At 34.6% G+C, this 14,088-nt stretch overlaps 2 protein-coding genes across 2 annotated transcripts in view; one reads left to right on the top strand and one right to left on the bottom strand.

Moving 5' to 3' along the window:
* arl15a (ADP-ribosylation factor-like 15a) overlaps window positions 1-10,605 on the bottom strand; it is a 67,123-nt gene extending 56,518 nt beyond the window's left edge. The window contains exon 1 of the mRNA XM_060882840.1: window positions 10,458-10,605. Within this exon, the coding sequence (XP_060738823.1) occupies window positions 10,458-10,511 (54 nt within the window). The 5' untranslated portion in view covers window positions 10,512-10,605. The remainder of the gene's footprint in view (window positions 1-10,457) is intronic.
* A 1,792-nt stretch (window positions 10,606-12,397) lies between these two features.
* hspb3 (heat shock protein, alpha-crystallin-related, b3) lies at window positions 12,398-13,159 on the top strand. Its single transcript, XM_060883931.1, has one exon. It carries the CDS (start codon window positions 12,414-12,416, stop codon window positions 12,867-12,869), a length of 456 nt encoding a protein of 151 aa, XP_060739914.1. The 5' UTR covers window positions 12,398-12,413; the 3' UTR covers window positions 12,870-13,159.
* The last annotated feature ends 929 nt before the right edge of the window (window positions 13,160-14,088 follow it).

Raw genomic sequence — 14,088 nt, 5'->3', positions numbered from 1 at the left:
TCGTCATGGAGGATTATCATACCCTATGTATGACCCACATAGGTTAGCTTAGTCTACACAGAAACTTGTTTTTTCTTCAGGATCGTTTTGTTTGGCTGTAGCCCCGGGGGCCACTGAAGGGTGTGGGGAGGTGATCAGACCCCCAAATAGTGCAAGAGGGGGGTGCGGCTGTAAATCTTGATGTCACCAATGGGTAGGCAGTTGCAAACCATTATCATAAATCTGACAAACGCTAATTTGATGGGAGGCTGTATCTGTCTGGACTGGCTGGTCTAGACGGCCTATTGAGAGATCCTACAGCAGGGGGAACTGTTTGTTCCCTCACCATGACCATCTGGATATAGCAATAAGCAGTAAGCTGCACATTTCACAGACTGAACAAAGTGGGCCATTTCCATTGCCATTGTTAAGGTTAAGTTCCTTCAATGACTCTGCTATACAATATACTTTACTCTGAACATTCCAGGACTGAATAACTCAAGTTCATCCTTCAGTCTATGTTTGATAAGTAGTGAGTTTTAAAAGCACAGTGAAAAAAGGTCATTTGTATATATATATATATATATATATATATATATATATATATATATATATATATATATATATATATATATATATATATATATATATATATATTGCTAATGTTATATATACACATATATATATATATATATATATATATATATATATATATATATATATATATATATATATATATATATATATATATAAACAATAGCAATGTACTCAGTATGCACCAGATGTAAAACTACTTTTAGGCCTTATATTTAAACTGATGTTAAGAGAGGCTGGGAAATGTAACTCACAGTTCACAGTGAGTCTATCCAGAAGGGTTTAAAGTGAGGCATGTCAGTGATAGATCCAAGAATATTGGCAACTCCACGATTCACCACATGGCCCTCTTGGTCCGGTTCACATCAACTCTCAAGTGAGTTACTGTCCAAAAGTTTATCTCCAAAATTTTATGTATCTATTAATCTAAGCATCAAGGGTTTTTTGGTCCCTTTAATAATTACTCCCATTTTAACTAAAATAGCACCAAGAAAGTCTTTACTTCCTTACTACTTTGACTCTTTTTCCAATCTGACAGCAAAACAAAGGATGGTTAACCTAGTGTGAAATGTTTTTGTTGGCACTCATTCTCACACAAATGTTGGGTAATCCTGTCCTTCTGCATAATTGGTCAGGACAGAAAGAAATGGCGACATGAGAAACATGATCTGAACAGCACGTCCTGCACAGCTTTTTGAGAGAATATCAGAACCTACATTATCTTCCCTGGCAAAATAAAGACTAAACAGTTATCCATCTGAAGATTAATCCTGTACAAATTTAACTTCATCACTGTGTTAACAGTGAGCAAGAACCAGGATAGAGGTTTGAGGGGTGTTTTGAAGTTTCTTGAAGTTTCAACCCACGGCAACATTTATACACAAATGGTAACTTACAAGAAGCAAGAGAAGAGCAATAGGGGTAGAATAGGAGTTTGTAGAAGTTTGCATTTGGGAATATAAATCACATCACTGGAAAGGATTTTTAGTCTCTGCATATTAGCAGAAGGCATCCAAAGTTTGGTTTTCAATACACAAAGTGGACAAAAAGATATTTTGCACACCAACATAGTGGATCAAAGCCTGAGGGCCTCCTTTAGAAAGAATGAATGAACGAATATACACGGCGTAGGGTACCCAAAAATCAAGATATAGTAGAGGGTACCCACTATGCCATCCATCACAATTTTTTCACAAACCAAATTGTTTCTGAGGCCATTTTTTCTGGAAAAAAAAAATCAAATCTATTTTGCAGAAGTGAAGTGTGGAAATCTTTCAAACTAAACAGCCCCTCTCTAAATGACATCTCGAGACTCCACAGAGACAAGACTGTAAACAATAAATTTGCTTTTATACATAGTTCACGATCCAGAAATTGGGGAAATCAAATGATGTTTTTAAACCACAAAAGCCTGCCATGATTAGTTACGACACAAGTAATTACAAATATTACTCATATTTAAACATTTCTTAACATTCACTGATAAACAGAATCTAAAAACATTTTAGGACAAAGTAGTTAGCTAACCACATATCTTACTTCTAGGGGGAAAAAAAAGAACATGCTATTTCAACAAATTTCAAAAGCAGCCAATATAACCAACACGTTAACCTTTGCAATACACAGCATGCTTATTCCCAGGGACTTCATTGTACAAAGTTCGGCAACTTGAATGGGTCTTCATTAGAGGGAGTTTGTGTCAACAGTTTATTATGCAAATAGCCATAGCCCCTTCATGTGCTGAATCACCTTCAGGAGGGAAGGATCCATAATGGCAGCCATTGTGGTCTCTAAGCTCCAAACGGTCTTTTTCCATCAAAGAACCTCCGGAAGGTTCTTGCTGGGTGCAGCTGAATGCCCACTTAGTCCACATCCCGACCCCCGTGGTAGGGTAAAGGTTGAACCCATCCAAGGGACCCCATACCAAAACAGTCAATTAGGCAAAAATGCATGACAATGAATTTCAGCATTGTTTCAAGGATGGTAATGAGAGCCTTTCACCTCCCTATGAGACCTCTGATGTCTGTGCATGTTTCAAAGAACACAAGGCTAATGAGAACTCATTGCCATGGTTCTCGATGCTACCAGACATCTTTGACACCGTTTTGCACCTTTTTATGTTTTCACAAAACATTCACAAAGGCTGATTTAGGAAAGGTCTCCAGTGTAAACTTAAGAATAAGACCATGACATATAAAGTCAGTTCTTGCAGATCTTTCTACTCTTCATTTGGCAACTTTTTTTTGGGAGAAATCGGGATGTGACTGGTTTTGTATGAGACCGGATTATTTGATTGCAATTACCAGTATTCATCTGACATGAAATTTACAACTCAAGTAGACACAGACTATTCTATCAATAGTCAATAGTCTAGACACAGACTATCAACTATTGAATATTCAGTACACATTTCAGTGTTCTTAAGATCTGAGTCTAGAGATTAGGCCAACATGGTGGATTTCATTGATTCTGTAACTGATCCCAGACATTTGTTTCATCTTAGTGGTGCAAAATTTTTTAAATTTTTTGCTACTAATACAAATTTAGTATACAGCATACGTACGGTATTTTTGGTAAATCTCCCAAGTTCAAGTCACAGCACGGTTTTAGTTACATGATAAAACACAACAGAAATAAGCAAAGAAAAATCCTGAATTTGATTCCTTTCCGATAACATGTGATGTACCACAGCAATTAGCATTTCATCTTAAAGTATTACAGCAATAAGAATAAAAAATCATTTAAATCTATCATACTTTTCAATTATATTTAGTGTTGTAAGTTAGAGTGCAACGATATCTGTCCTGAAAAGTTCTTGTACTGACACTGGAGACTCCTTCCAAAAATGTTAAATAAAAGTTTGCCACAACAATCATTTACATATTTTTAATTCATTTATATGCAATACGAAGCCTATGATACATGTGTACAATATGAATGATAACATTTAAATGATTATAAAACTTGCACTGGAACTAGTATCAATCTGCTGTTATCAGAAAGAAATCGATACCTTCTGTCCAAATGAGAAACAAGCATTCAATAGCACTGTGGTGTAAATGAGAAAAATGCAGACAAAAGTGATCCAGTCAGTCCTCCATGCAACTTGGGATGAAACCAGCATGTTGCCTGAGGGGTGAGACCTCAGCCCTGCATGTTTTCTCTACACTGAGGGATCGGGGGATTTGAACTACACTGTGAGACAAAAGGGTCTTAAGTGCCAAAACCAACATCTAACCACACCTTAGTGAAAGCTGGGGGGAAAAAACCTGCTGTCTGTTGACATGAGGAATGTTATGTCATACTATCTGAGGACATAGTAGTATATTAGATTATATGAGAGCCTGGGAACTACTCTCAAATCCGTAATATTGAGCTTATAACGAGAAGGCTTTCCCCCTCACTCCTCTCACATCCATTATCCAATCCCGGATAATATATGCAATAAAAACACAACAATCTTCTGAACAATCTTCTGCTTAGACACTAGACATTAGTCTCAGACACTAGGATGGATGCAGAAATAATTATGTCTTACTTTAATAGAATTCCTATTTAGTGTGAGATGGACAGTGACAAACCAAAAAGTTTCCCTTTCAGTAAAAAAATCTGTATGAGTGAACTGTTCAGATTGTACAGCGTACTTTGGTGATTATACAAGAGGCAAGAAATTCTGAACAAACTGTTAAACAGGTGAGCATTTTTTGTATTTCTATTCTCACAAATCTGATCCATGTCCAAGAAGGGACTGCTCCAAGAGTTTGTACTAACAAAAACATTCCATATCCTAGAGGATGTAAGTTGTGAGCTGTGGACATACATAAGGAATTACTGCAAATAAGAACATCTGCTAGTGCATCTGCTGTTAAACCCACAAGGTTCAAAACATCTGGAGTAGAACTAGAGCAAGTTACCTAGATCCTTTACCTGATGAATGCCTGCTGTCACATGGTGATCAATAGGTTATCCTCACGCTAATTTTGCCTGACTCCACAGCTCTTAATTAGCTCAGTATTGTATATGTATAGTCATTATTTTGTTCTCAGTATTATATAATATAATGGTTCAATGCATCTTCTCTTAGATTCAGTGTCGAAAAAAAAACGTTGTAGAATGTAAAACAATTAAGATTAAATGGCACCTTGGAATCACTCATAAATAGACACATGTAAAAATGGCTATTGATAAAATGGCAATGAAATTAGCTAATACTTAGGCAAAGTGGCATATAGCAAGCTAGCATGTTGCTAATGGTGCATCTGTCTCTCCAAACGAAGCTATTTGAAGATTGTTTATGCAAAATAGTATTAACAGATTCAATTCAATTCAGTTCAATAGAATCAAACTGACTACTTACAGTTTGTGGGATTCATCGGGATGAATATAGCTGAAATTGGCACATCCTTTCCCAGACCCTACTTTATATTGTGCCTCCTTTAAGAAGTCTTAGATGAAATGCTGAATGAACAGTTAAGCTGCTTCTGACCAGGCAAACCAGCACAAGAGCTGAACACCTGGGTCAGGTGTGAACACGTAAACTACAAATTCAGGACCATACAGGGAGAAGAGCCCTGAGGACTGGGTTGGAAAATACGGTTGATCATTAATAATCATGTAATAATATTCAAACCAGAACCGTACCGTTGGGACCATCATCAAACAAATAAATACAATTCATGCCATGCACCAAAGACAAGGCTTATTCACGTAGCAAAAATCATACCTTTATTTAAAGGTTTTTTCTTTTAGCTAAATTTTTCTAAATTGTTTTCTTTTTATTTGTAAACTGACCTTTTTGTATTTGTTTAAATTTAATTTCTTTTTCATTTGTCTTTTCTTTTACCTAATTTTATTTAATTTCAGGTAGGTTTTTTAAAAGTAAGCTGTATTTCACATCTTTTTTCAAAGTTGAATTTTACACATTTACACACACACATTTTTATCCATTTTTTTTACTTTCATGTTGAGTTTTTATTTGTTTTTTGTTTTGTTTTTCACTTCTTTTACTTTAAAATTGACTTCTTTATTGTTTATCTATTTCTGTTTTTTTTTTTTAACTGACTCATTTTATAGGATTCAACTTTGTACTTAAAATTGGATTTTAAAAGTAGTTTGAATACGACATATTTTAAGTTGATATTTTTAATTCCCTTCTCTTTTTAAACTGATTTTTTAGTACTTATTTAACTTTTTATTTACTGACTCATTTATAAGTATTTATAATTAGAAGACTTTTGATGTTGACTTATAAAGGAGAATCTTTTTAACTATAGTTGACTTAAAAAAACAATGACTTCCATTTTAGGTTTAAATAATTAAACTACAATTAATTTATTGCTAGTTTCATTTGAATTTTAGCCCAAGACGCATCGAGTCTTCTCAGAGACGAGTTGGAATGTGTTTCATGATCATTTGCATAAATCTATTTTTATCACTAATAAACATGTTGCTATTCAAAACATGCACTTCTACCTAGAGATATTTATCTGTTCCTGTGTTCTGTTCCTTTGGCAGGACTCTGTCTCTTTATGTGCATTAAAATATTTATTATCAAGAAATGACCCAAGAATATTGTGTCCTTTCAAAAAAATCCAGTTGCTGTTCTCTGAGGTGTTTATACATCAGATTTAAATTTGTATTCATTTGTTTGTTGTTGTATTTTTGTCGATCATCTTGGATTCAAAGTCTCAAAAACATTGCTTATGAAATAGTAAATTCAATCCAGAATGAGGCCCACAGTGCCAAGCCCACCCATCATCAAAGCACATGCTTAGATACATAAAGTGACGTGCATCATAGTTGACATGGATTCTGCAGACAAAGGGCAATTTATTAGTATGTCATTCATACGAGTACAGACTGTGTCACGGCTTTAATGACTTTCAGGCTGAACTTTCTGGTAATATTATCATTTTGGCAGCATACAAAGAGCAGGCAAGACTAAATTATTGTGGCAAAGATATCTCCCAGATAGATAATGACACACTATAAACATAGAATAAATCATTTCTTCACATTTATGGATTAGAGAACTTGTTTATTACAGCCCTTGTGTTTAGATGTGGCAGTTTTGATTATCACAGCCTTTTCTTAAGATTTGCCTCACTCCTTATATATATATATATATATATATATATATATATATATATATATATATATATATATATATATATATATATATATATATATATATATATATATATATATACTATTGTTTTATCAAATCTGAATGGTCAGAAGGTGTTAGTTGGTTTTATATAAGACCAGATCTGTGAGAGGTTTTGACTGTAAGGCAAATAAAAAATGATTGAATAGACTATTGTTTCTATAATAACTGCTTATTCACTGTGACTTGTATGTCAGATGATTCGCTATGATCTAATAGTAATTATTAACAGATTAAAAATAAAAAATGTAGCATGTTATCATATTCTTAGGTGATTTAGCAGTTTTTGGATTACAGGTTCCAGTAAAATGGTTGCATTTCAGTAGTGATCATTACTGGCTCCATAGAATAATGTTCACATCTTTTTCATTGGTTATATATGACAACTGATTTCTGTAGTTTTCTCATAGTTAGTCTATGCTGATTGTACATTGGGTGATCTAGAGAGACATAATAAGCAGCTTTCTAGGAGATATTCTTTAAGAAAAGAAAAGAGATCTTGTTGTACAGACATGGACAGTGAGAATACTAATCTGCTGTACTCGAGTAGACCCTTGGGTTGAGATTATATGATGAAATGCTGCCACTTAGTGGTGAAATGTTAAACAGTTCTTAGGTTAAAAAAAGGTCTTGAAGCAGGAATAGGGGGAAGATTAGGGTTTGCTTCAAACCGTCTTTGATAGGGAAACCATCTGTTGTTTGTGTTCTTTAACTTGTTAAAGAAAGTCTTTAGTATATAGAGTGTATATTATGTCAAAATATCACATAAGACAAGCGACATACATCCACCTTTAACACGTCAATACACACTGCATCCATATTTCCTAAGTGTGTCCTAATTATATCATAAGTGTATCATAAGAGTGAAGGAAATGTAGCTCAGTTATCACCTTTATATCAAAGGCTTTTTCTTCAAACTATCTATTAAACTACACTTAATCCAGTTAATCCTTAATTGGCTTTTATATTTTATACTCTGTTATTCCAGGTGTTTAATCCTGTGCTCTGTAAAGTTATGCTTGTAGAAGTGTGGTTTAGGCACCACAGTGGTCTGGGATGTGATTTTGTCTGGTGTTACAGGAGAGAAAACCACAACCTTCCAAATTATTAGTCATATTGGTAACGTTAAGAATGACCACTGAATGGTAACAATGACTAAATTATAATTTTTTTTTAGTTTTAAATGAATGCTGTATACATTTAATACTTTTAGAAATTTTATAAATAAATATTAGCTGGAATTTTAGCTGATAAATAAATAAATAAATAGATAGATAGATAGATAGATAGATAGATAGATAGATAGATAGATAGATAGATAGATAAATAAATAAATAAATGGATAAATAAATAAACAAACAAATAATAAACAACTTATTATTATTGTTATATTTGTAACAATAAATAAATACATAAATAATAATAATAATAATAATAATAATAATAATAATAATAATAATAATAATAATAATAATAATAATAATAATAATAATAATTGAAAGCCCATGCTCTATAGCCTGTCACAATGGACAAAGTTTACAACAGAACAGCTATAAGAAGTCACATCAAAACTATACAGAACCACCAGATAACGTGTCACACAGCTAAACTACACTGTGACTTTCATCTCTGTTTTCAAGCAATTCATATTATACTGTTTGGTTTGCCCCATTCTACCCTCCTTCTCTTTTCTAATACTCCAGTTCAACTCAGTCCAGGGTTATTATTATCTGGTGAGTTACACAGTAACAGTGGAAACATTAAAATGTAAAATGGAAACTTCAGACCCAGGCTTGATAAACATTACTATTAAATGATGACATTATTTTGTCATATAACCCTTCACAAGAAACTCTTCAGGCTTACTGGGTAGTGATGTCACTTCACAGCGTCCTGGTCTTTGACCCCGAGCTTCATTAACTGATCTGATACTGTTACTGTTACCTGTGCGTAGGTAGCTTTACTTGATTCTCGTTATTTGTATATACACATACTGTAGAGTGTTTTATAACCTGGGTTTCACAACACCTAGGCCACATGTACCCTGGGGTTTTTTTTGTATTGAATTTGCTATTATAACCATGCCTGTCTGTGATCTGAGCCCTTTTTTAAGAACAAAGGCAGTACAATGTGAATAATTTGTCAAAGCTTAGGTATGTGTCAAAAGTCTGGAACCTTGACTACACGTCGTGTGGATTGGCCCACCATTTGGTGTCTTAATGAAACCACTTCAGGGGTCTAATGAGGAGTATTAAGGCTTCCAGGCTCAGAGTCACAGCTGTTGCCTAGACACGCTGTAGTCATTGTTTAGCCAGGCCACACTTTTTCCACATTGGACACATTTGTGCATGAGTACTTTGGACATCTTACACGTGTCACAGCACTTAACAAGGGTTTAAAATCGTCAGAGGGTAACATGAGAATTTCATGGTTTTGCCCATGTTAAAACGATCATTAGCAAGGGGAATTGAATATTATGATGTTATGGAGATCATTCTGACATCTGGTTTGAGTCATGATACACTTGTGTATGCCTGAATGTGTTTTTTTTAGCTCTGAAGTGGATTAGCACTTTCTGTTCAGTTTCAGATCAGTGAATGAGGAGTAAAGCATTTACTAGACCAATGTAATAGTCAAGTGATCCCTAAAGACAACCGGGACAAAAAACAATGCTCACTGGACCTAATGAAAAATGAGTAGAAATAATCAGGCATTTGTTCTCACATTCTCTTTTAATAAGCCTTGTTTTTCCCCCATGACTTTAGAAGTTAATTTTTAATTAAGTTATATTCTTCTGGAAACAGTATCATAGCTGCCCCTGCACTCTGACCTCCTCAGTTGGGGTATGTGAAGAAAAGAATTCCACTGTGCTGTAATGTATATGTGGCGATAATAAAGGCTTTCTTCTTCTTCTTCGTCTTCTTCTTACAAGAAATTTAGCACCACAGCACGTGAAATATCTAGCCTGGGTTTTAAACTGTCATGTACACCAGCTAGACTTTAAAGATTCCCAGTGAAAATGAGACGAATAAAGGCTAATGTTCACCTTCTGAGCTGTAATGATTTCTTAACAATTATTTCGACTGAAATATTATCTGCCACGGTCCGACAGCCCATGTTTGTTATTCCATTAACCTAGCAGGATGTGATGGCAGATCCAGACCTATATTATTGTAACTGCTGGAACCAGGCAATATGTTTTAAGAGGAACGAATGGATAAAAATCAGAGTTTAAATTTGTACACAGACAGCATATTGAAGTGAAGGAATTAGGCTTCTAAGTACGGTGTAGATATGGGGTGAGTGGATGTATCCATTGCAAAAAATTAATGCAGAGTGAAATCTCCAATTAATACCATTTATTGTTTTAATTAAAAAAAAGAGCAAGGCAATCTAGAAGCTTTTAAATCTTAATGGATTTAGATTAAGTTTAAATTGTAAGTTAATATGATGTTGAACAGATCAGATAACTGATGCATTAGTGAACTAATGCAACAAAAATAAGTTGACTTGATATCATTATAGAAGTTCTCGTTACATACAAGGTTAAAGAACCATTGATAGAAAAAGGAACAGTGTGCAGTTTCAGGTTCCATTCGATCCTATCCATCTCAGTCTCATTATGTCCCAGTAGGCCAATCCTTACACTGATTAAATCATAGAAACTGATCACTACTAAGAGCAACCTCACATTAAGTCACATTGGACAAACTCTTACCGTGTAAAAGGCAATCCTGCACAACGCTATGGAGAGCCGAATGTTTTCAGCCATCTACGGTGCCTAGCAACAGCGTCACCGAAGACAACCAAACACGCTGAGCTGGAGGAAGTGAATGAAGAGCTTGTTGTCGCAATGAAACAAAGCCCTAAAGATCTGCAAGTCAACATGCAGGAGAGGTGGTCCGTGGTCTGTCTTTATCTACTCACAAAATAGGAGGAGACCATTTACTTCATTTCAGACTCCAAAAACAAACAGGGAGGGAGGAAGAGAATAAGAAGGAGACAGAGAGAGACAGAGAGAGAGTGAGAGAGAGAGAGAGAGAGCGAGAGAGAGAGAGAGAGAGAGAGAGGAACAACTAGAGCCCTAGATTAGATTAGTGTACTGCTTCCCTCCAGAGATTATCGGCTGAGCAGCAACCATTCTCCAAAATAAACCCTGCTAATTGGATTATGCAGTTTTTCACACCTACAGTAGACAATAAATAAAACCATCTGATGCCACTGTCTCAAGAGCTCTTAACAAAACACCTGATTCATATTGAACAAAGACCTGGAAACAAAAAGCAAGAATTTGTATATTCGCTTAAATATTGAGTTAAAATTTGGATTACAACAATTTTTGTGTTCAAGCAATGTGCAAAGTACTATAACTTTAATTTCCAGTTGAGAGTCATTGAGAGTCATGGCTGTTACAGGTCACTGACAGTGCAGGTCTGGATGCAATACACACTTGTTTGCTTGGCCTAAGCTTTAACTCTTGGTACAGTGGATATAATGATGGCTAAAACTCATTTAAACCAATACTTAACCAAGAGAATGGCTGAGAATGGACTTTAAACCAACATCGGCTGGCATTAGTCCAACCACTTTTGTCAAGGTAGACTTTAAGTCTGTAGTCTAATGTTGGACTTTTGGACAAACTGACATTAATTATTAAGTTGGCACCCAGTGTTGGCTCAACAAAATGGTAGATTATGTCCCAACATTGGCTCAATGCCAGTTTACTAGAGGTACACTAGGAAATTTAGTGTCAATTATATAATCTATAGGCATATAGGCATATATTTAAAACACAAATATAGGCAACTAGGTAAAGATAAAGATAAGGGATGTGGTCACCTAGGGGTTTAGATGCTGGACTACCAATTGGAAGGCTGTGAGTTCAATTCTCACGTCCACCAGGCTGCCACTGCTGGGCGCATGTGCAAGGCCCTTAACCCTCAATAATCAACTGTATAAAACAAATGAGATAAAATGTAAGTCGCTCTGGATAAGGGCGTCTGCTAAATGCGGAAATGTTCCATGATCCATAAGAATAAAAAAATCTAGGAATATTTAAATAAAAAAAATCACATTATATATATATATATATATATATATGTTTATTTATTTATTTTCTAAACAGCTAAAATCTAAACACAGTATGGAGAATGGTTAGATTTTCCTGCTTGTAGTACTAATCTGTACCACAAGGTGGCATCAAAGACGTACAAAAATGTTGCACTGTTTATAAAAATAGAGTTTTTTCTTTATTTAACAATTAAAATCAAGTATGTCCCACTTGTGTGTTCAGGACCCGCAGACAGTCCATATATTGCTGTATCCCTGATATTTACACAGATATTTACACAGATATACAAGGGTGTATGTCAAACCAAACCTACTGATTAGTTTGGTGAGACACAGTGAACATATATTTCTTTACAAAGTTGAAGAATCTGTATTTATTTAAAAAATATATATATTTATGGTTAATCTTATTATTTTATACATATTGTACAATTCTATTTACTCAACATGTGACAACATTCTTGCTAACTCTAAAAAAAGGACCACGTTATCACCAACCCACTTGCCCCTGGCTCGGAAACATAAGCTTGTCTTATTATAGCTTTAGCTCAACCTAACGTGACTTTATCTCTACATGACTTGGTCAGATTCATCTCTGACGGCCATGGCAGAAGAAGGAGTCACCGTTTCTCATGGAATCTCATGCCCAGCACGGCACTTGTTGCATTTTGGGAAAAAGGGTCTAGAAAAGTGCACAGAAATCCATAACTTGTTTGCCTTGCCAGGACCTGGATTCCAGGAACTTAAACTGGACACAAGTAGAAACACTGGATTTGTAGGCAGTGACGAGGATTTAGGAGAGCCCCTGTTCCGAATCCTTTTGGATGTGATTCAGTTCAAACCCGAAGACATTCTCATCCAAGTGTTTGAGGGGTGGCTGATGGTCAGAGGGCAACACGGTGCACGGATGGATGAGCACGGCTTTGTGTCACGAAGCTTCACCAGACAGTATCAGCTGCCTGATCTTAAAATGCAGGCAGGAGACCTGACAGCCATGCTGTGTCATGATGGTATACTGGTGGTGGAAACCAAAGAAAGATGGTGGACAGCATCTGATTAACTCTTGGTAAAACTTGACCACAGTCTTGACCACATGCATGGAGGAGGAAAAATATGTCAATTTATTATTGCAGTTATTCTCTGAGTGGTAAAAGGAGATGAGTGAAATGTTGATTGATTGTGTAGTGTGTGTGCTGAAATCACTGTGAATTGTGCCAGGTTGTACAACAGTGTATTATTTTGCATATATTTGACAATTTTAACAACTTAAATAGTAAAAAAAATTTAACTCCTCTTTTCCAGTATGTGCAAATCAAATATGAAACACTGTAGTGTTTACGGTTGAAAGAAAGGAAGTGTAAATAATAAAAATATGCATATTAACCTCTGTGATTTGTTGTTAAACTCGTGTTGTTACTTAATATTTCTGCACACAATGAAGTAGCTCATGTTAAAATATCTAAATGTTGTCTTTCCCTTATTAAGTGAAAAAAATACATTCTTCAGCTTATGGTATGCCAAACATTTGCCTTTATAACCTCCAGCCTCTTGTGTCCTGTAAGCAGTTCTTCATTCTTCCTGACATTGTCTTGCTTGGCCAGGTATTTCTTGTGCTGCTTTGTTCCGATCAGATCTGGAGACTGACTGACTCATGAAATTTATTATACCCATGTTATATTGATTTATGCTCAGTTGTAAAATTAAAACAATAACCAAATTTTGCATGTAAGCAAATTAATTCAAACAAATTTGTTTTAACTCTTTAGTACGTAAGCGACCCCAAAACACGCTTTATAAAGTTGTTATGACACTCAGTGAATTCCTATTACAAACACACTTTTATAGTGTTGAAATCTTGTTATGCAGTCTGAGTAGACTCTCTCTCTCTCTCTCTCTCTCTCTCTCTATGTATATATATATATATATATATATATATATATATATATATATATATATATATATATATATATATATACACACACACATATATACGTATATATATACATATGTATATATATATATATATATATATATATATACATATATACGTATATATATACGTATATACGTATATATATATATATATATATATATATATATATATATATAGAGAGAGAGAGAGAGAGAGAGAGAGTACAGTGTAGTACAGTATATATATATATATATATATATATATATATATATATATATATATATATATATATATATAAAATATAGTCTGAGAAATAGACTGTCTATTGTATGTATTTATGCTCTTAGGAAACAATAATCCACAATGA

Source organism: Tachysurus vachellii, chromosome 12 (assembly GCF_030014155.1).
Source record: "Tachysurus vachellii isolate PV-2020 chromosome 12, HZAU_Pvac_v1, whole genome shotgun sequence".
In the NCBI taxonomy this organism is placed as follows: Eukaryota; Metazoa; Chordata; class Actinopteri; order Siluriformes; family Bagridae; genus Tachysurus; species Tachysurus vachellii.
Note: the sequence above shows the minus strand (reverse complement) of the source record. Positions and strands in the feature narration are given on the sequence as shown.

Excerpts from the sequence above, each read along its gene's own strand:
- hspb3 (XM_060883931.1), top strand. The coding sequence starts at position 12,414 with ATGGCAGAAGAAGGAGTCACCGTTTCTCATGGAATCTCATGCCCAGCA.